Source organism: Mesoplodon densirostris, chromosome 11, assembly GCF_025265405.1.
Source record: "Mesoplodon densirostris isolate mMesDen1 chromosome 11, mMesDen1 primary haplotype, whole genome shotgun sequence".
In the NCBI taxonomy this organism is placed as follows: Eukaryota; Metazoa; Chordata; class Mammalia; order Artiodactyla; family Ziphiidae; genus Mesoplodon; species Mesoplodon densirostris.
Genome location: NC_082671.1, coordinates 71,710,527 through 71,731,960, shown reverse-complemented (window position 1 = coordinate 71,731,960; position 21,434 = coordinate 71,710,527). Strand labels below are relative to the sequence as shown.

The 21,434-nt window shown below is 50.6% G+C and overlaps 1 protein-coding gene across 2 annotated transcripts; it reads right to left on the bottom strand.

Annotated features, from left to right (window-relative positions):
• Positions 1-2,354: 2,354 nt before the first annotated feature.
• Positions 2,355-17,961, bottom strand: FOXRED2 (FAD dependent oxidoreductase domain containing 2). Of its 2 annotated transcripts, none has more exons than XM_060113803.1 (9): positions 17,891-17,961; positions 16,719-17,267; positions 14,738-14,989; positions 14,341-14,604; positions 13,813-13,979; positions 10,891-11,056; positions 8,935-9,176; positions 7,337-7,507; positions 2,355-4,519 (listed from the first exon to the last, which is right to left on the bottom strand). In XM_060113803.1, exons 2-9 carry the CDS (start codon positions 17,264-17,266, stop codon positions 4,266-4,268), a joined length of 2,064 nt encoding a protein of 687 aa, XP_059969786.1. In that variant the 5' UTR covers position 17,267; positions 17,891-17,961; the 3' UTR covers positions 2,355-4,265. The 2 variants fall into 2 exon arrangements, with proteins under 2 accessions (XP_059969786.1, XP_059969785.1); XM_060113802.1 differs by lacking the exon at positions 17,891-17,961 and adding an exon at positions 17,755-17,884.
• Positions 17,962-21,434: the final 3,473 nt, after the last annotated feature.

Here is a 21,434-nt window from a genome sequence, read left to right as displayed (position 1 = left end):
CTGGCTATTAACCCCGTTCTTGTTGTTACTTCCATTTTAGAGGGCAAACAGGAGGCTGGTCGTAAATGCCTAACCTGGAGCCCACCTATCTCCTGTCTCAGGAAATGCAAACAGGAGGCTAGTTGTAAGTGTCCAGGCTGAAGTCCACTTTTCCTGCCCTATGAAATGTAAACAGGAGACCAGTTGTAAATGTCTAACCTGGAGCCCATCTATCTCCTGCCTCATGGCAAGACCTGAAACCAAGGAAGAAAAAAATGACAAAGTGGCAATTTAAAAATTCAAACCGCTGGGAGTGCTCCCTCAGCCAAACTTTACAAATAGTAAAGCCTTGGTCATCTAAGTAAGCAACTTTAATGTATTCCAACTGTTCTTTGTAAACTAGTAAGTTCATAGTGTAATACCTGATTCATAACTAAGTTTTTAAGTAAAGCCATGAAATCTCGTTTTGCCTGTCTATATCATATATCTGTGTACACATTATACATATGAGATATCTCTACCTCTGGGAAGTATTATCAAAATTGAATTTATAAAGAGCTCTAATTTAAAAGAAAGCGCTTACAAATAGAGAAACCAGCCAAAATGACTCTCAGGTTCATGTGAACTAGGGAAATAGTCAACATTAAGTTGATTCCTGGTATTAAAGTTTGTTTGTTGATGTAATCAATATAGACATGTCTTTAGAGCAGGGGTCCCCAACGCCCGGGGCCACAGACCAGTACCAGTCCAGGGCCTGTTAGGAACCGGGGCACACAGCAGGAGGTGAGTGGCGGGTGGACGAGCGAAGCTTCATCTGCTGCTCCCCTTGGCTCTCATTCCCCCTCCACCCCCAGGTGGTGGAAAAATTGTCTTCCACGAAACTGGTCCCTGGTGCCAAAAAATTTGGGGACCGCTGCTTTAGAGTCACCAACATTAAGTATAATACTGTATTGTACCTAGGTTTAATAGAAGTCAAATAAGACATTATTATATGTTACAAGAAAAATAACTTGATGTGATGAGACTTTAAATGTAAATGATAAGAGCTTTTGGGTAAACTCTTTAAAAATAATTATATTTTAGAAATGTCTACTTAAGATGATCTTTCCAGATATTTGGTAACTTAAAGTTCTAGAGTTGCGCTAATTTAAGTGATGGAAGTTTTTTTGAATAGCTAACTTCAAAAAAAAAAAAAGATACTAAGACATCAATTACTAAATAGGGAAACTAAAGGCATTTAGGACTATTAGTAAAAATAGTGCCACCTTGAGATGTTCTCTATATGAAAATGAGTGTTTTTAGAAATTATCACTGGTATTTATGTTCACCAACCTACAGAATGCTAACATAAAAGACAGTTCAGAATTGCTTACTTTTTAGTTTTCACTAGAAATTAAGGTTTTTAAGAGTTGAGAATTCTCATTTAAACATATAATTAAAGCTAATAGGAATAAAACGGAAACATTTCAGTGTACAGTAGGAAAGTAGAATGTGTGTTTTCAGTAAAGAAGGTATGAGGAATGGGATTATGTTTTATTGAGGAAAAAGTAAGTATATCTCAGAGCCAGTTGGTTTTATTTAGATGGAAAAATAAGGGACAGGATGATATGGATACAGAAAGTGATAAACCGTTGTGGAAAGAAACCCTGAGAAAGTTTATGCGTGGTCAGGATTAACTAAATTTAGATTTAAGTTAGCTAAGTAAATGGATTTTGTTAAGTAAGCTAATACAAGACTGGAATTTGATTTCTCTGTTAGAGTGCTCCTTTTTGATAACAGATTGTGTGAGTTCCTGTGCCCTTAAGTGACCTGTATTTGGCTTTTTAAAAAATTTTGGTTAAATGAGTAAGTACTGATTCACAGTGATCTGTGATTCTGTTGTGTTTTAAAACATTTTTGATATTTTTAACAAACTTCCCAAATATTAAAATCCAACTAAAGCTCTTTTAGCCTACGGCTGACTCTGGGATGCTTTGAAGGAACATCCTGAGACATCTCAAAGATGAATGTTAAACTAATTAAGTTTATCTGGTATGTTTACTTCGGAGACATTGTCAAGTGACTGGAGATGAACCTTAGGTTACAGTGTATGGATAAATGTCATTAATATAGATATTCCAAAATTTATATGGAATCCCTAATATCTGATATGCCCTGATATAATGTTATCAGTCATAATTCTAGTTATTATCCTAGTGTTATGTCACAGAAATATCCAAGTTTCCTGCCAATTGCATTGTACTCAGATCTTTAACCATGCTATTTTAAGTTTTGTCCTGATGCTATTACAAAATGAAGATTAAGAAGACTCATAAAAAACAAATACAAGTTTCTTTTTTTTTAAATTAATTTATTTTTGGCTGCATTGGGTCTTCGTTGCTGCACGTGGGTTTCTCTAGTTGCGGCGAGCAGGGGCTACTCTTCGTTGCGGTGCGCAGGCTTCTCACTGCGGTGGCTTCTCTTGCCGCAGAGCATGAGCTCTAGGTGCACAGGCTTCAGTAGTTGGTGGCACGTAGGCTCAGTAGTTGTGGCTTGCAGGCTCTAGAGCACAGGCTCAGTAGTTGTGGTGCATGGGCTTAGCTGCTCCATGGCATGTGGGATCTTCCTTGACCAGGGCTCAAACCCATGTCCCCAGCACTGGCAGCAGTATTCTTAACCACTGTGCCACCAGGGAGGGAAGTCCCCAAATATAAGTTTCTGATTGCCTTTAGATAATACCACTGAACTCTGTAACAAATGACAAAACTCAAAACCTGATTACTTCATCCAGATCAACAGGAATCAATTACATGGGACTGAAGGAACTGATGAATATGATTTATAACTTTATGACTTTGGGAAATATACTAGCTTTAATCTTTTTCAAAAAAAACCTTTTCTCTTATGCTATGATGTACAAGTTGATAAGGTATACCTTTGTAAACAAAAATGAAACATTTATCTTTTTCTCTCTACCTGTTCCTGCCAAAATTTGGCCTCTCCAGCTGGCCCTCCTGTGGACTTGATGGTTTATTGCAACTGGATTACAACTAGTTATACTAATAATTGTTTTAATTTGTTCTTTGTTTCCAAATTGTTTATACTTCGTGTCTCCCTGCTGCACTAAGACTTTGTCAATATTACTAGCTGCATTACTTATATCCTGTCTATTTTATAAGATTGTTGTCCCTTATAGTACCCAGTGTGTAACCAGGCCTCCAACAAAACTGATGATGGCTAAACATCTTGAGGAAACAGATCACATTTATGACTCTTATAGAATAACTGTAAGAGCGTGATTCTAGGTACGGGAAGGAGCAAAAAGGGAAAACATTTCCTGGATCATAATAGACTAGTAAGACAGACGATCCAGAGAATCTTTAATTATCAACAGGGCCTAATCTGGAAACTAGCACCTGGAGTGACACATCCACAAGAATTTTCACCTGATCTGGGATGCGCCTCCCAGTGCCGTGGGACAAAATTCGGTCATGAAACGTCTCCCAAATATTGGTCAAATTTCCAAACAAGAGGAGGATCTGAGAAATGGAGTATTTCCCACTGTATCAGTAAACTAAGGATGCCACACTCATCAGTGATTGCAGCCACCACTGACGTGAGCTGGTGAGCCCTGAGGAAACTCAAGATGTGAAAACATAGGATACTGGCCCCAGACAGCTGAGGTGCAGATCAAAGGAAAGACTTCAGTGAGCCCAGACTCTTGCATCTTCCCAAACACAGAAAAGCACTAAGTTCCTGAACTTGGGATATCTGGTTTTCTTTAATTAACCATCTTTTGATGTTCAGACCACCTGCCCTGTTGCAAAACTTCTGTATAACCCGGCTCCCCCGTCACCTCGTCGGGGTTACTTGAGATGCTGCCTCCTGGGTTTGAAGCCTTAAGAATTCCCGCTGAAGAAAACGTAACTCTCAACTTTTAGGTTGTGAATATTTTTTAAGCCGACAACTGGAAGGAAAAGGAACCACTGGGCACTTGATGGGGACAGAAATGAGGCCAGCCCGGTGCTCCGTGACAGCTCATTTGCAGACAAGTCCGGTGTGGAAGGCAGCTCCCTTCCATCTGGCACAAGATGCTTCACCTAGACCCCACTTCCCAGGCACCCCTGAACCGAACAGGAGGGGAGACCACCGAGTGGCCGCCCTTCAGCCCTTACGCGCCCTCCGTGTGGCTTTGGTGCGGTCACTGCGATGATCTGAGGTGTCTCTGGCAATCAGGTCGGTGGGAGCACTGAACTGTGGGGAAAGAGCAGGGCCGACTGTGGGCCTGGGCGGGAGAAGCCTGGCCATCAGAGCTCCTCTTTGTTGCTGTCGAAGGGCGAGACCGGAGGCCCTGGAGCCAGAGGGTGCTGTCCTGGCCCGTGGTTGCCAGGTTGCTGGCCGCTGTCCCTCCGGCCCACAGTGGCATAGTCCCACAGGAGCCCGCTCTCCACGCCGTGCTGGCGGAGGCTCTCAGTCCCCACGAGCCCCTGTGTTCTCAGGTACCCCTGCTGGCAAAAGGGTGGCAGCTTCTGGCGTGTTAGGGCGAACAGGAAACAGGACTCTGCACAAAAGCAAGAGGAGATCGGGCTGAGAGGTGTGGGGAGAGGTGCAAGGGGAGGGGGTGCCAATGCCCCAGGGGCCTCACCCGGTTCCCTCCATCCCCTGAGCCTGGGAGCTGACTTTTCTGGGTATCTCACGTCTGACCTGGGTAGCCGTGGATCTCATCCCTCCCTGAGGTTCCAAGGCTGGGAGGCCGCCTCAACATTTTGGAAAAACAAGGCTCCAAAGGAAAGCAAACCAAAGAGACGGCTCAGCTCCCAGAGGTGGGAGGCCCGCATGCTGCTGTGCGTGGCGCCAGCGGGGTGGGGGCTCAGCCACCCAGGAGCAGCCCTCAGCCTTCTCTTCCGGGAGCCACCCCGGGGGGGGGCTGCGAACTTGGTGGTCAGTTCCATTTTGAGCTCAGAGTTCCCTGCAAGGATTTATCCCCTCAACAATGTCTGAGCTGCAGATACTGTATGTAGAGCACGATTCTAAGCACTGTGGGGGACGTAAAGATAAAACCGCTAGACCCTCGTCTGTGCCACAGCAGAAAGTTGGTGTGGAGGTCAAATCTGATCAATGAAGAAAGAGCTGTGGATATGTGTTATTCAGAAATATTAAGAGACAACCAGAAGAGCTAGAAGTCATTCCTTCTGGGGAATGGGAATGGAAGTGGGTAAAAAAACCTTTTAGCCAAGTACTTATATAACTTTGACTTAAAGAATAGAAAGGATGAAACAGAGGTGGGCTCAATCTTCTAAGGGATTTAGAGACAAGATGGGAAGATGGAGTGTCTGTCAGAAAACCATCTTGAGTCTCTTGCCTCAGTGAATGGGCACATTACCAAAGGATGCTGTAAGGCTCACACGAGTGATCAGGCTGTGAGGTGCCACAGGAAAACTATTTCCTACCTCACCTCTGACTTGTAGTACAGAGGGCCCCTGCCAGAATGGTCCATGACCACCCTCTCTGAGCAGGGACGGCAGCAGATATGGGAGAGAACGGAGAGGGGCAATGAGGTGGCCTTTCGGCAAGCACCTCCTCCTATGACATATGTCACCCCTTCTGCAGGGGCCAGGGGGTGGAGAAGCCCGGCAGATCCGGGTCCAGAACTAGCGGCTGCACATCCACTAACCGGGTGGAGGGAAAGCCCACCCTCTGCCAGCTGGCCCTTTGTGGGGACGATTCCTTCAAGTTCAAGGCAGTGACACTCAGTGGCTTGTACTGTTGAGTATATCTAGGGAGTAGGAGCCAGGAGGCTGCAGGGCCTGTGATGCTGGGAGGGCAGGAGCCGTAACTCAGGGGAGGAATACACTCCCTAACAGGCACTGGCATCTCTGTGTACTCCTGAAACCTCGAGAAACAGACAGAGGTTTTGCAGCTGAGGTCTCTAGACCTACAGTGGGTAATTTCATGTGTAAGTGTATGGTCAGAGTTTATGTTTGCAGAATGCTAGTACTTCAAAGCTGCTTAGCTCTGCTCTATGAATTACCCCTGTTTGAGCATCTACACACATTTAGACTATTAAAGTATTGTTTTCAGCCATCTCCCTTAATATATACATTTTTATTTCAAGGTAGACTGAGGGATGAAAGAAGGACACTTGCTCTCTGACCCGTAGGCCGAGGACTGACCGTCTCTAACCTGGTTTGATGTGAATAGTGCGTGATATACAGTCACTGTTCAACAGATGTTTGCTGGACAGAAAAAAGGAGTGGGTATCCTGGTAATTCAGGGGGTTAAAAAAAAAAGACAAAAATTTGGCTTGTTTTGGTCAGTTCTTCCTGTGGATCATGAGACTTCTCTCCCCAGGTCCCTCTTTGGGTTCGACTGTCAGAGCTATCTTCCATCCAGTTCACCAATTTTCCCTTCATCTCTGTCTAATGTGCTACTAACCTTGACATTGAGGTTCTAATTACAAATTTATATTTTCATTTCCAGAAGTTCTATTTGGACCTTTCTCAAATCTGCCCAGTCAATTTTGGTAGTCCTACCCTTTCATTCTATTTTCAGTAATCTTTTATTTACTTACAGATTTTGGACATACTTTACATCCTCTCTCTGACCATTCCATTTCCCACAGTCTCTGTAGGTTTCATCCTACAGTGTGTTGCTTCTGCTGACACTCCCTCATGGTAGTTTGTATCCTTATGTGTTAAGTGATTTCTGCTTGGGAGTTCATGTTCCTGGGAACTTTATCTGGGGGAATTCTTTGAGGCCTAGTTTTAAGGTATGTGTCCTCACAGAAGACTCACATTGACTTCTGTGATTTCTGCACCACAACGATAGTGTGAACTTTGGCCCCAAACTCATATGACTGAGGCCTAGTGGATGGAAATTCTCAGGGGAGATTATCCCCCCAGTCTACCCAGAGCCAAAAAGCGTGCGTCTCCTCTCTCTCTCTTGGGAGTGCTTTCTGCCTTCTATTTTACCTATTGAGATCCCAGCTCTATTTAAAGGTCTCTGTACAGACATCCTACCCTGCTCCAGCCTCGTCTTCCCAGCTCCAAGTGCTGGTCAGTTACCCGGGCTCTAGGCCACTGACAACCAGCAGGTATCTCTCATCCAGCGGTGGGTTTGTGCTTTTCTTGGTGTTTGGCCTCTGGGGAGTTCCCTTATTTTCCTGCCAGTTTTTTAAAAAAGACATTCTATTCAGTGTTTGCAGGTGTGCTGTACTGGGAGGGGGTTTCTGTGAACGCCGAGTCCTCCCGTGGTAGGAGATGCAAGTCTTGGGTCTGGGTTTCTAGATGCACATCCTAAAGTTCCACAGGGCACGGATCTACCTGGTCGTCTTCACCCTCCAGCTCAGCCCCTTTGTCCTTCGGGAAACTTAAGTTACCTGCATAGAAGCTCCGGAGATCGGTGTCCAAGCAGTTCTCCAGGAAGCGCCTCAGGGGCAGAATGTGCCCCACCGGGGCCGTCCAGTCTGTCAGGAAATCTTCCACGATGTGGTGGATGGCCGTGGGCCGCGGAAGAGGCCAGCCTGCGGGGCGGAACCTCACCTCCTGCTCTGTGGGGAGGAGAAAGGGCGCTATGTCAGAGCCGAGCGCGGGGCTTCCATTCCCGGGGCCACATCCCAGGTGCCTGCCCCCCAGCCCCTCGCGCTCAGCCTTCCTGATGCACCTCTAGCATGGGCCATGGTCAGCCTGTTCAGCTGTCCTTCCAAATGTCTGGAAGGTGGACGTGAGGGAGAGGGACTAGACTCGACTCAAACCCTGCACTGTCAGCGGGCAGAACTAAGACCAGTCACTTGAACTTGGTTTGCCTCTAAGACTTACGTGAGCTGAGGTCTATTGTGGCTGCTCTGAAACTGGCCTTTCTGTGAGGAGACTCGGAGTCCTGCATCCAAGGGGCCTTAGGGCCCCTCTAGTCCAGTTTCCTACCTGGTGGGTGCCCTTCTGTGTGTCCCTGCCACGGGGCACTAAGCCACGGCCATCCCTGCATCGGGAGGCTCCAGGAGGTGGCCCATCCCACCCTCAGCAGCTTTCACGATGCGCTGCTCCTTTAGAGTGAACGTCAGCCTGCGCTCCTGTCACTTCTACCTGTTGCCACTACCTCCGCCCTTTGGAACGACCTCTATTTTTATTTTTATTTTTATTTTTTTTTGCGGTACGCGGGCCTCTTACTGTTGTGGCCTCTCCCGTTGAGGAGCACAGGCTCCAGACGCGCAGGCCCAGCGGCCATGGCTCACGGGCCCAGCCGCTCCGCAGCATGTGGGATCTTCCCGAACCGGGGCACGAACCCGTGTCCCCTGCATCGGCAGGCGGACTCTCAACCACTGCGCCACCAGCGAAGCCCACGACCTCTATTTTTAGATCATCCTCTTCCAGGGGACACCCCTTCAAGTTTGGAAGCAGGAGTCGTGTTCCCCAGGTTGGTCATCATTCGGTAGCTACTCCGTGCCGGGCACCACGCTGGCATTGTGCTGTATCATCTCATTAACCCTCATCCTACAAGGAGGGTACCGTGGCCACCCCCATTTCACACCCGAGCAAGCTGAGACTCAGCGGGGTTAAGTAATGGTCCAAGGTCACACAGCGAGGAAAGGACGGCCCTGGGAACACTGCGCAGCTCTCCTGCTCCCCTCCTGTGCTAACCAGTTCCCCTTCCCTTTCCTGTTCCTGCTAAGAGTCCGTCCCCAGATCCCCGCTCCCCACTCCACGGTCAGCCTCCTTTGGAGACAGCAACAACCGTGCCCCTCTGACGACGGGGTGCCTGGAGGCGATCACGCCGCTCCACACGTGGCCTGCCCAGGTCGACGTGGGGGCCAGAATCCGGGACTAGCATTTATCGTTCTTGGACCATGTGCCCCGTTCAGGCTCTAGGCAGAGCCCCTAGCGGCCCCCCTTCTGTCAGCTGAGGGTGCTGCATGGCAGCCTGATGGCGCTGGGGTCCGAGGAGTGCCCTCGCTCGGGGGAGAGCGGAGACCCAGCTCACCGGTGGGGAGGTGCCTGTAGTAGTAGATGACAGGATGGAGGAAGTTAGACAGCCAGGCGTCTTCCGTGTGCCCCACGGAGCGGTCATAAAAGAAGACGTCCTTGTCGGGCCCAGAGAAATTCCGGCCGTACTCCATATTGATGACGAAGAGCCCGTGCCTTGCCCTTCTTCCTGTGATGGTCTCCAGCTGGGCCAGCATCTGCATGGGGAACTCCTCCAGGTACTCAAAAGCAGTGGCATTCCTGGGACAGGGGCAACACGGCTGGGGTAAGACCCTCAGTGCTGCGGCAGAGGTGACAGGCATGTGCGTGCGTGTGTGTGGTGTGTGCGTGCGCCTGCCTCTCCTGCCTAGAAGCGCCCGTCAAACAGCGTACAGACACTGATCAGGCCGGCGCGTCTCAATTGAGTATTACTGTTACAGCTGAGCCCTGACTTACACTGGGGAGAGAGAAGACAGAAGATGCTGAGTAACCTGAGTGGGTATCTAGGGAGAGGGTGAGCCAGGCTGAGAGACCAGTGATGGAGAAGCCCTAGGAGTGAGTGAACACCTTGGCATGTTCAAGGGACAGGAAGAAGGCCAGTGTGGCTGGAGTGGATCCGACGGGGAGGGGAGGGGAGGGGAAGTCGGCGGGGGCAGGTCAAGGAGGGCCGTGTGTGCCACGATGGGAATGTCGGGTGTCATCTGGGCTGGGAAGGGAAGCTGGGGGCCTTGGGAAGATAGTGAACAGAACTGAATTCTAGTGATTCAAGTTTTAAAAGAATCACTCTGGATCTTCCCTGGTGGCACAGTGGTTAAGAATCTGCCTGCCAAGGCAGGGGACACGGCCCTGGTCCGGGAAGACTCCACATGCCACAGAGCAACTAAGCCCGTGCGCCACAACAACTGAGCCTGCGCTCTAGAGCCCGTGAGCCACAACTACTGAGCCTGCGTGCCACAAGTACTGAAGCCTGCACGCCGAGAGCCCATGCTCCACAACGAAGGGTAGCCCCAACTAGAAAAAGCCCACACGCACCAGCAGCCAAAAAAAAAAAAAAAAAAAAGAATCACTCCGGCCACCATGTTGAGAGCAGACCATGGGGTCAAAGGTGAGAGGCTGCTATCTCAGTGCAGGTGAAAGATGCTCATGGTCCAGACCAAGGTGGCAGTGGGGGGAGGGGCTAGTGAGAGGCAGATTCTAGACACAGTTTGAAGGTAGAGCTGATGGGACCTACGGATGCTGTGAATGCGGTGAATGGGTATGAAAGAGAGAGGAGTGAAGGGTGATGGGGGTTTTGCTCTGAGCACCGCTGAGTTTCCCGCGTGTCCCTGAACTCGATGTGCTGCTGCACTCACCGGCTTTGCAGCAGGCTGTTCCCTCTGAGGTGTCTCACCTGCCCCGTGTCCTTTCAGAACCAGCCCCACTGCTCACCACCCCCAGCTCTTCCCCCTTCCCTGCTCTGCGTGGTTTCTTCCTCAGGGAGCATCCTCTGTGACCTGCTGCTCCACTTGATTGATAAGGAGCCGACATGGTCTGGCCCAAGGAGCTCTTAAACCCACGCAGGTGGCGACCCGTCATCACTGCAGTTCACTGCTCATCTGTTTGGTACCAGATGCTTTTCTACCAGTTACCTTTACTCCTTCCTACAGTCCTGCAAGGTAGGTATTATTAGCTCTATTTTGCAGATGAGAGAAAGGCTCAGAGAGGCTAACTAACTTGCCCCAGATCACACTGGTGCAAAGTGGCAAAGCTGCAGTCACACTCACGTCTTGTCTGTCTGTCTGTCAGTAGAGCTTGTGGTGCTGATTTCACTGATTTCCCCAGAATAGACTGATCCCCGCCCTCCCTGCCCACCCCACCTGCCATCTTCATCTTAGGAAAGAACCACTGGGCTCTTCCACACGTGCAACAGGAAGAGAAGAGTACGACGGCGTGCGATGGGGAGGGGCAGTGGGAAGGCGAGGGCTGGACTACTCACTCCTTCAACAGGACCACGTCGGCCAGCACACTGAACATCTGGTAGAGCCCAGAAGCCTCGTTGACGCGCCGGATGATGGCACTGGCCAGCTGTGTGATGGGGTGCTCAGTGGAGGGCCAGGTGACGCCGTGATGACGCTGCTCCAGCAGCCGGTGGACAGCACGCACTGAAATGGCCAGAGAGAGGAATGGCATGCTGCCCTTAAGATGCTATCTTTCACCTCCGGGGGTGGGGCGGGGGGTGGCGGGGGGAGGGACGCAGAGCCCCCCCACCAGCTCTGCACTCAGGACACGCTTGTATTGCACGGCTCCAAGAAGGTGCCTTTAGAGCAGGGTCCGCATGTGTGTTCTGAAAAGGGCTGGATGGCAAGTGTTTCTGGCTTTGCAGCCCAGACAGTCTCTCTCACTTGACTCAATTCTGCCTCTGGTGGGAAAGCAGCCATAGAGGACCGCGAAATGAACGGGCACGGCTGGATTTGGTCCCCAGGCCCGAGACTGCCCGCTTCTGCTTTAGGCCACCTGCCTATGGAAGTCCTGCCACTGTCACCTCACATGTGATGCGTCCAAACCAGACCCAGAGCCTTCCTCTGCCATCTCTCCCCACCCCACAGTCCCCATGTCTATGGGAGACTCCCAAATGGAAACCCTCTGACTGCTCCTTCTCGTTCACAGCCGAAACCCACATCTGTTACTAAGTTCTACTTTGAGATGCTCTGTATATTTCTGGAAGGCTAGAAAAGCAACAGCTATCTCAAACAACAGGGGGACAGTTTCTGTGTACCTGCGGCTGCCCTTACACAGTGGTGACACTGGGGCACCACAAACAGGTGCCTGCTCCTCGAAATGAATCAACACAACACCCAAATCCGGTAACAGCGAGGACACAGACAGACAGTTCACGTGATGGGAGACTGGGTCGACCAACAGTCACAGGAAAGATGTTCAGCCTCAAGAGACAGACAGACAGGCATCTGGGTCTCTGGAGGAAACAAGGTTATGCTGCGTTTTGTGAAAGGATGAGGAATTACACAGCTAGGGAAGGGTGGGGAGGGGGCCTGACAAAAGCAGCATGGGTGCAAAGACATAAAACCTTGAGAAACTGGCACATTCTGAAAAGGAGGTGAGGGCCAGGCTGGGCAGGAGAGCTGGTGCCGGCTGCTGCACGAAACCCTGGATGCCATGCCGAGGACCTGGCTGGGGAGCCTCTGGAGGTTTTTCTGTTTAAAGAACAGTGTTCTGGTGGGTACCGGAGTAGCTGGCTGGGATGGACTGGAGAGAGACAGGAGGGGGAGGGGCAGGGTTCCCAGCAGGCCCTACCTTCTGAGGTTACCATCTTTCATCTTGCTTTACTCTGCCTTGCTGTTTTCTACTTGTCTCCCTTGGGGACCTTTTTTTCAGCTGAATGATGGGCAAGGTCGGGCAGGATGTACTGTGTACAGCCACACTGCCCCTCCCTCTAGTGGGGTCCCCAGCTAGTAGGAGTGACCACAGCTCTTGGTGGCCTGTCCATCCAGGATTGTTTCCCATTTGCCTGAAGCTTAGTGGTCAGCTGGGAGCCTCAAAGTCAGACAGGTGTGGATTCAAATGCCACCTCTGCCATCCACTGGCTGGGTGACTTTGGGTAAGTGACTTAACTTCTCTGTGCCCCCGTTTCCTTCTATGAAAAATGGAGTTGAAATAACAAGATGTCTCTTATGGGGCTGTTGGGAGAGTTAAGAATGTGAGCTGGGGAAGGATGAGGGGACAGAGGGAAGCAAGAGGGATGGGGTAGTACCTGTCGGGACAGCAGGTGCAGGAGGGGTGACATGCACGGGAACGTGAGGAGGGTTTCTTGCTGGGGACACAGCTAGAGAGACAGACTCTTCCCATTCTGTGTATGTGTGTGTGTTCCATTTGCAAATATTTTGGTAAACAGACAGCTAACATTCTCGGTTTCTTTCCCTGACAACATGCAAAGGGTATAAAACATATCGCCTGGAAACCAACAGCAAAGCATGATTATCTTTCCCTGTCAAATTGGAAGGAGAGTGAAATGCAAACAGTAGCATTAAGGCAAGTGAGGCATCACATTAAATACAGAAACATCAGGATGAAGGACCCTTATGGTTTTTTTTTTTTTTTGCGGTATGCGGGCCTCTCACTGTTGTGGCCTCTCCCGTTGCGGAGCACAGGCTCTGGACGCGCAGGCTCAGCGGCCATGGCTCACGGGCCCAGCTGCTCTGCGGCATGTGGGATCTTCCCGGACTAGGGCACGATCCCGTGTCCCCTGCATTGGCAGGCAGACTCTCAACCACTGCGCCACCAGGGAAGCCCCCTTATGGTGTTTTTATGGTCAAATTAACTGGCCCATGTAACACTCGTCATGCAATAAAGCACCCATCCAATGGGCTACCCAGAGCGCAGAAAATTGGTACCCTTAGTACTAAGACTGAGAGTTTTGAAAAAGAGCTGATATAATCTAGTTGCAACTTTTATTGAAATTTGTTGGTACCCAAAGAGTCTATGTGTACGTAATACTTCACAGCTCCACGGTCTCCAGATATTACCTTATTTAGTCCTTACAACAGCTCTATGGAGTGAAGAATTCACCTCATTTACAACTCTGACATCTGGGAGGGCCAACAGAGGCTTAGGGAGGTTATGAAACCTCACCCCTGAGACCATGCAGCTGCTTCCCCAGGTTAGCAGTCCCAAGCTCAGCAACCTTGCCAATCATGGTGATGCAGGTAACACGCCACCCCCAGATGTACTTACTTTTACCCCTTATCTGGTACTTCTCTAGATGTGTCCTCAGACCACGAAAACCCACTGCTGCCTGCCCCACAGGGAATTTATGACAATCAACTGCTGTTAAGGCTGCTTTAAGGGAATCAGGCATGTCTTTACAAACCCTGGGGACAGCAGCCCTCTCTGCCGGGCTCACCTGTGTATCGGAATCCATGGATGAAGCCCCCAGCAGATTTCCGGTAATCCACGGAGTGGCTGGCAGTCCCCAGGACAAAGAGGCCCCGGCTCCCTTTGGACTCATAGCTGGCTTTGACCAGGGGGTACTTCTTGCTGAGCTCACCCCCTGCAGAGAGTCGGAGGGACCTGTGAGTGGAAAGGGCTGTGAATAAAAATCGCTGCTATGTATGAAACACTTTTTACAGCCTTGGCACTGAGCTAAGTGCTTACATTCCTGCTCAAATTTAAACCACACCATGACCTCAGGAGGCAGGTATGATGATGTCCATTTAACAGACAGAGTAACTGAGGTTCACGTTAAAGATGTGGTGGTGGGTCAGGGACAGAGCCAGGATTCAAGCCTCACTGGAGGCTGGGCTCTGGGTCCCTGTGTGACCTGATGGCACAGGAGGATCTGTTCAAGCCCTCTGGCGTCTCCTTGTCCACCTGGGCCTTGACCAGAGGGCTTTGCTGAGATATCCAGCTCCTCCCCTCTGTTCGGACTCACTTGCTGAAAATGGAGAAGTCGAAGTTCCAGCCCAGGCAGCGGATGACCCGGTCGTAGGCCACGCGCAAGGCGAAGTTGTCGTTATCGTCCTGGGGGAGGGGGACGGCGTCGGCACTCCGGTTGCCTTCCTCCAGGAAGAACTTCAGGGTGACGTGGAACTTGCCCTCATGGTCCTTCACGACGGCCAGATCTGTCAGGTCAGACTCGAGCAGCCCGTCCAGGGACTTCAGTTGGTAGGTGTCCAACAGGCCATTGTTGATGGCCCTGGGGCCCAAGGGGAATGTCAGGAGAGAGAAAGAAGTCTGTGCCGGGTAAGGAAGCCTCAGGGGCCAGGGTGGTTAGTCGGGCGGGGGCCAGGGGCTGGCAGCACAGCACACACAGTACCTGCCCAGCATACCTGAGGTCGCCGACGTAGTGGGTGGCCCAGGAGAGCCGGACCCGGGAGCGGCTCAGCATGTGGATAAAGTTGGTGACACCCAAGATGTTCTCCGCCGTCTCAAAGGCCGAGTTCCCCCGGCCCAGGATCAGCACATTATGACCCACGAAGTCCTTGGGATCCACGGACACGGACTCATAACCATCCACGTATTCGGAGCCAGGGAAGTCAACCTGGTTGGGGACTGACAAGCCAGTGGCCACGAGAAGGACGCTGCGGGGGGGGGACAGAGGGAGGATGGCTTGGCCTCTTAGCTATGAGACCAGGAAGTGAAAAACCCCTCTTTGGACCTGCTGTCTGGCTCGCCCGCCTCACCCAGACTGCTGGCTCCTAAAAGAAAGCAGGTTGTTCATTTATTCACCCACTCCTGACCTGTCCCAGTGCATCTGAGACCTTACCCTGGCCTCTCACTGAGTGATCCAGTGGGTGCAGTTTCCTTTACACCTTCCTGGGATTATACCAAATGTGAGAATTAGTTTTACTTTCTGACTTTGGAGAGGGTGACGCCATGAGAAATGGACTAATTCATAATTTTGAACATGGCAGCCTCACCAAGTACAACCCTAGTCATGAAAATGAAACTAGACGTTCTGCTTCCCCCTTTCTTACTTGCCTGGCAGATGCAGAATCTGCTGAGTGGTGATTCTGTATGAGGCCCTGTACTAAGTGCTTTCTGCCTCATCTTACTGCTCAAAGAAGCTCTGCATTGGTGTTATTCGGCCTGCTCGACAGGTGAGGAGATGCAGGCTCCACGTGGGCCCACGACCTCCATAGCTCCTTAGACAGCAGAGCCAGAATCTGACCACAGGTCAGCCTAATTCCAGAGTCTTGCTCTTTCTACTGGTGGGGATTACAATCCTGTGGTGGACAGGCTGGGAACTGGACCCTGCTGGCCTGCAGAGGAATGGTTTGATCACAAGGTAGTTTCGAAAACAGGACCGGGTGGCCTGGAGAAGGGGCCTGGTCAGCCTCTGTGGCCCGGTCAGCCTCTGTGGCCCCTTGCTTTCTGGCCTGTCCATTTGCTCACATCTGAATCCCCTACACTGTAGCACTGCTGCCTAAGATGCGAGGGTCCAAATTGGCCCAACCCTTCTCTCCTTGGGCTGTAACAAGCAAGGAGCAAGGTTGAGCCTCTGGCAAAAGGCATGAGAAGACGAACCGTGATCAAGCACCTGCCTGGAGCCAGGTGCTAGGCTGACGGCCGGGAACGGAGAGGCAGTCGGGCACAGTGTTAAGAACACAGGCTTCAGACTCAGGAAGATGTGAGCTCAGGTGGCAGCTGCACCCCTTATTAGCTGTGTGACACAGCACCAGTTACTTAACTTCTCTGAGCCTCAGTTCTTCATCCGTAAAATGGGGATCAGTGAACCTCCCTCAAAGGGTCCTTGTGAGGATTAGACAAGCACGGTATAACGTATAACTCTGAATTTGGGTTCTCTACACTATGCTAAGCTTTATCCCAAGTCAAAGCGAGCTAAAACCGAATCCTGGCGGCACTGCCTGTTGGCCCTCCCTCTCATTCAGTTCAGAAATCCTACTGAGCCTGTCTAACACTTGCTGGACACTTGCCAGTATTTCTCAGAATGTATTTTGGGGAACACAAGTTCTAGGAGATGCTCTACAAAAAGGGTTTTGTGGGTGCATAAGCTCAGACAATGCTCAATACCCAATGTTGGAGTCCTTCAGTGAATGTGAAGATACTGAAGACTGAAAAATCCTGGAGGAAAGAAATGGTCAGAATTTTCAAGTATCTTTACATACATTTCTAGGAAACACTTGGGAAATGACGGCTGAACTGAACCTCTTAGCGCTGGATTTCAGTGGGAGCAAGGATGGGCAGAAATGCCTCTTTTCTCCCACACCTACGGGCCAACCAATGGGTTTCCTTCTTCCAGGGAAGGCACTGGCTTCAGCAGGTGAGCTCTGGAGCCCGGTTCCTTACCTACACTGGTATGCCTGGCCCTCCTGGTCGGTCAGGATGAAGTAATGGCCATTCCAGGCCCGCTGATCCTTGGTCAGAGTGACGTGGGCAATGGTTGTGTTGTACAGCACGTGGAGCCCCAGCCGGTCCGCGAAGTCGCCCAGGTAGCGCACCATGTCGCCGGCATCGGGGAAGTAAGCGTTGGAGTAGTGTCTGAAGAGCAGCCGGGGGTCGTGGCTGAGCAGAGAGTTCCAGTCATGGCGGAGGTTGAACTCGGCGTTGGCCTTGCCTGTGTACCGCTTGTTGATGCTGATGAGCTTGCGGTGCCGGGGGTAGCGCGTGAAGAAGCTGCCCGGTCCCGGGGCGCGTTCGAACACGGCATAGTCCCTGCCGGCCCGCTGCAGGAAGTAGGCCATCTGCAGCCCCGCGGGCCCGGCACCCAGGACACAGTAGTCCCGGTGCGCGGGCACCGAGGCCTGGGCGGGGCACGGGGAGAGAGCCGGGTGCAGGGCGATGGTCAGGAGCAGCCCTGGGAGGCCCCACAGCAGGGCCGCGGCGGAGAGGCCCATCCTACGGCAGACCAGAGAGGTGAGGCCTCGGACCACGAAGGCCCCTCGAGGCCCGGGGACGTGAGCCAGGAACTGGGGGCCCAGAAAGGCAGGGGCTTGCCGGAGTGCTCACTGCGACTTGGGGCGCAGCCAGGACCAGAACCCAAGGACCTCTGAACTCATTTGCCCCGACTCCATCGTTTCAAGCTCGGATCTGGGCTCCCCCCAGGAGTCCCGAGCCCCTCCATCTCCCTCAGGACCTTAGTTCCCAAGGGCGCCAGACTCCTTATTGCCATGGTAATAGGAGGCTGGGTGTTTTCTCCAATTTCCCCTAATTCCAGGGATGCCCAACACCCCCCTAGGGCCTCCCAAGGCCAGACCCTCGAGGGTCACGTCTTTTTTGGCCACGCCCCCGCGCTCCGGCCTCCAGCCTGAAGGAGGTGTGGTCTGCCGGCCCCCGTCCCACACCCGGGTCTCTTCGGTCACGTGACAGGGAAGCCCCAGCACACCTGCCCGCGGAGCGGCGCGAGGTCACCCTCCTTCGGGCGCGCTGAATCCGGGAGCCGCTCCCCACGCGTGCGCGGTGCCCACGCCCGCAGCTCCCGCCTCCCTGGCCCGCCAGTCCACCCCCAGCACAGCTCGAACCTCCCAGCCGCTCCGTAGACAGCCCGCAGCCAAGTCAGGCCGCGCTCGGCCTGCCCGCGCCACCGCGGCGGCCCCGCCCCGCCCCGCCCCGCCAATGGCAGGGGGCGGGGTCACGTGGCGGCGCGCGTCATGCGGGGCTGGGCTGTCGGGTTCTGGGCGCCGGGTCGCTCGCGAGAGCCGCGCACGTGCTGCTCCGCCGGCCGGCGCGCCCTGGCAGGTGGTGGCCCGACTGAAGATCAAATCTGACAAGTGGCTTGGGGCTCTTTAAAGCTGTGTCTTTCCACGTGTAAGGGAGGCACGGGAGCAGACGACTTTTGGAGATAATCGCAGCTGTTACACTCCATTACTGTGGCCAAAGACTAGTTGGGTACTCAGTACTTTGGGACCGGAAACCAGGTTGATGAAGCCAGGACGGATAATCAAATTAACTGGTGTTCGCTACAATGATTCAGTCTATAGTCTACTAAGAAACAGGACTGACTGGATCTTCCACCAGAAGGAGGCCCGGGATTGTTTCCAATATAATGTAAATAGCTGACTGGCCAAATGGAATTTAGGGGTGATTTGCTTAAAATCACACAGTTAAGTGGAGTGTGACATTGAAACCCCCCATTTATACTCCAAATTATGAGCTCTTCCAGAAAGCTCGAGGACTGTAACGAAGCGGTAGGGGAGGCCAGCATATATGTGATTTTGATGAAGGGGTATGTGCAATCAAGCACACATCTTGGTAGAAGGTTGCTGCTGTTCACAAGGAATTAACAGCTTAATGGTTTTAGTTCTCTTAAGTACTGGAAAACGCAAGAAACTGCGTTCAGATTTTCTCTTGAAAATGTGTCTGAAGGCTGGTTCTGCCACTTTTAGAGCAAAAAGCGCCTCGTCCCAATCCTCATCCTCAATTCCTTCAGGGTATGCTGTAGGTCAGCAACTGCAGTGGCTAATGACTTGATTCTTGTAGAACTGGGCGGTAGCTTACATTCTTTATTTTACAATTGCTTCCCTTTCAGTCTTCATTTCGACCAAGGTTTGGGAGGCATTCTGTGACTGATTTGTCACATGGTGCTAGGAATGCTCATTCCCAGGCCATGCAAAATTTACTGATAGGCCACTCCATGTGCTGTTGCTGAACTAGGCCCTGTTAACAGTAGCCAAAAGCCTCTGGACCACCTGTCTTACTAGTCTATTATGGTTCAGGAAATGGTTCCCGCCTGTTGTTTCTTCCCATATCTAGAGTTAGACTATTACAATCATTGATCTTATAGAATTGTATGTTTGTAATTGTTTCAAGTTGCCTAGTCATCATTTTTATCGGAGGCTCTGTCACACATTTGTGCAAGAAACAACACCCTTATAAAATAGGCAGAATATGTGTAATATAGCTAGCAATATTAATACGGTCATAAGTAAGTATTTAAGCTAAGAACTTTCATTAGGTGCAGGCCGTTATCTCCCTAGGTCACCTGACCAGCCTGTTCTGCCCCCATCACTGTCTTTAAGGGAAATGGCATATTGGCATTGTACATAAAATTCACCAAAGATGTCTGCAACTACAGGGCGAGTGGAGGGTCACTGTGACCCCTTATAGGATTGAGAAATGAATGTTTTCTTCCAAGGAATTGCTGGCACCAGAAAAAAAAATTGATCTTTATGGTTGAGCAGGCATTTCTGCCATAGGGGAGATTTGGTTAATGCATAATGTGGATGCACAATGCACACTAGAGGGGAGGGAGAAGGTTGAAAGACAGTGAAAAGGTTTTATGTTGAAATTTTTCTTGTCTTGCCTTAAAATGTGAATCTTTATTTCATCATTGGTAATGTAAACAAAGTGGCCTACAACAGTTCAGTGTAAAGACACTTAAACACAAATCCACTGCTCATGCCCAGCAACGGTGGCCAAAGTGGAGGCAACAAGGAGGATGACAGGATGACCCTGAACTGCCATTCAAGTGAACTGGATGACCAGGGCTGGCTTTCCAGAGGTGGGATGTGGATCCTGCATGAGATTTACATGGGTAGAACACAGCGCAAGTATAGGAAACCTCAAGGGGTGTTAAAGTAGTCCTGTGAGATGGGGCTGAGGGTCCTGGCGGGAAGACAGCCGTGCCTAGTGTGGAAAAACCCTGTGATCTTCCAGCTTTGCATGGCTGGAGCTTCTTCTCATTAAAAATCATCACTGGGACTTCTCTAGAAAAGTCTTCCTTGAGCTCTCAGACCTAAGTACCCCCTAACCCTAAGGAATGCCATTTATTTATTTTTTCCCTAGCCTATATCAGCATCAGAGAAAAGCTCCATTAGAGCAGAAATGATCTTATTCACTATAGTGACCTCACAGCTGCCATCAGCATCTGACATACAGGAGGCCCTTAATAATTTGTTGAATAAACACTGAAACCAGACAGACCAAAAATAAAGTTAGGGAGGTCTACTTAATAGTTGTGAAGATTATGAGAATGGGTGTCGGCAATTAATTACTTAAAATAGCTGCTGGCTGTATTTTGTACTGGGAAATTAGGACTGATAAAATACGGCAGGGCCTTCAGACTAGGCTGAGCCTGGATTGTAGGCCACAGGATGCGATTGAAAGTTTAGAGTCAGGACTATTTACAGCAGTCAACTTGGTGGCCCCAAGCAAGACCAGATGGAAGTAGGGGATAGATGAAAGACATGAGGCATGTGGAGGCTGATATAAGATGTTTTTAGAGAATGAGACTGAAATTAACTTCCACCTGCCCACTTGCTCCAGCTAATCCTGCTGGGTTGCATCATGGGTCTGCAGGAGGCAGCTCGGGGAGTACCAGCCCGAACTTGAAACCCCATGACACTTGTCACACTACTTTAAAGTGAATTTTGTAACGCTCCACCTACAGTGAAAGGTCCCCAAGAAGCACATCTTATGCTCTATTTTCCTAGTAACTCTGACAACACAGTCCAGTAAGTTTTTGCTTGCTTTCTGAGGCTCAATTATTTTGATTAAAATTGTTAACTTTAGGACCGTTACCCAAAAGCTGAGCCAGTTTTCTCATCTGTATAATGGTATGACTTCCACCAGCATTACAGTTCTGTGTCAGGGTCCGATGAGATATTTATAGAACATGCAGTATAACATGTGGCACCGTATATTACTTCATAGTGTTCTGTACATTGGACAGAACACTGTCCGTTTATAAAAAGTTTACAAGTACTAAACATCTGTAGCTCTGATTTGTTCATGACACAGTTCTTTGAGGGTGCCAGCTTGAGATCCCGTCACCAGCCCGCGGCAAGCTTGAAAACAATTTACGAACCATTACAATCACCACACAGTGGAACATCCATCAGAATCTTCCGAGGCAGTCTCCTGCACCTGCAACCACCCCACCTCAACCTTCAAAGACTGCCCTGCTTCATGTTTCACCAGTGATGTGTGTCTCTGAAGGCAGCAGCTGGGGCTGGCACGCAGCCAGCAGGCACTCGTGCTTGTGGAAATGGACTTCCTACGGGGAACTCACAATGGACAACACTCCCCAGGAAAGGATAATTTCAAGGGGTTCCAAGAACAAAAAAA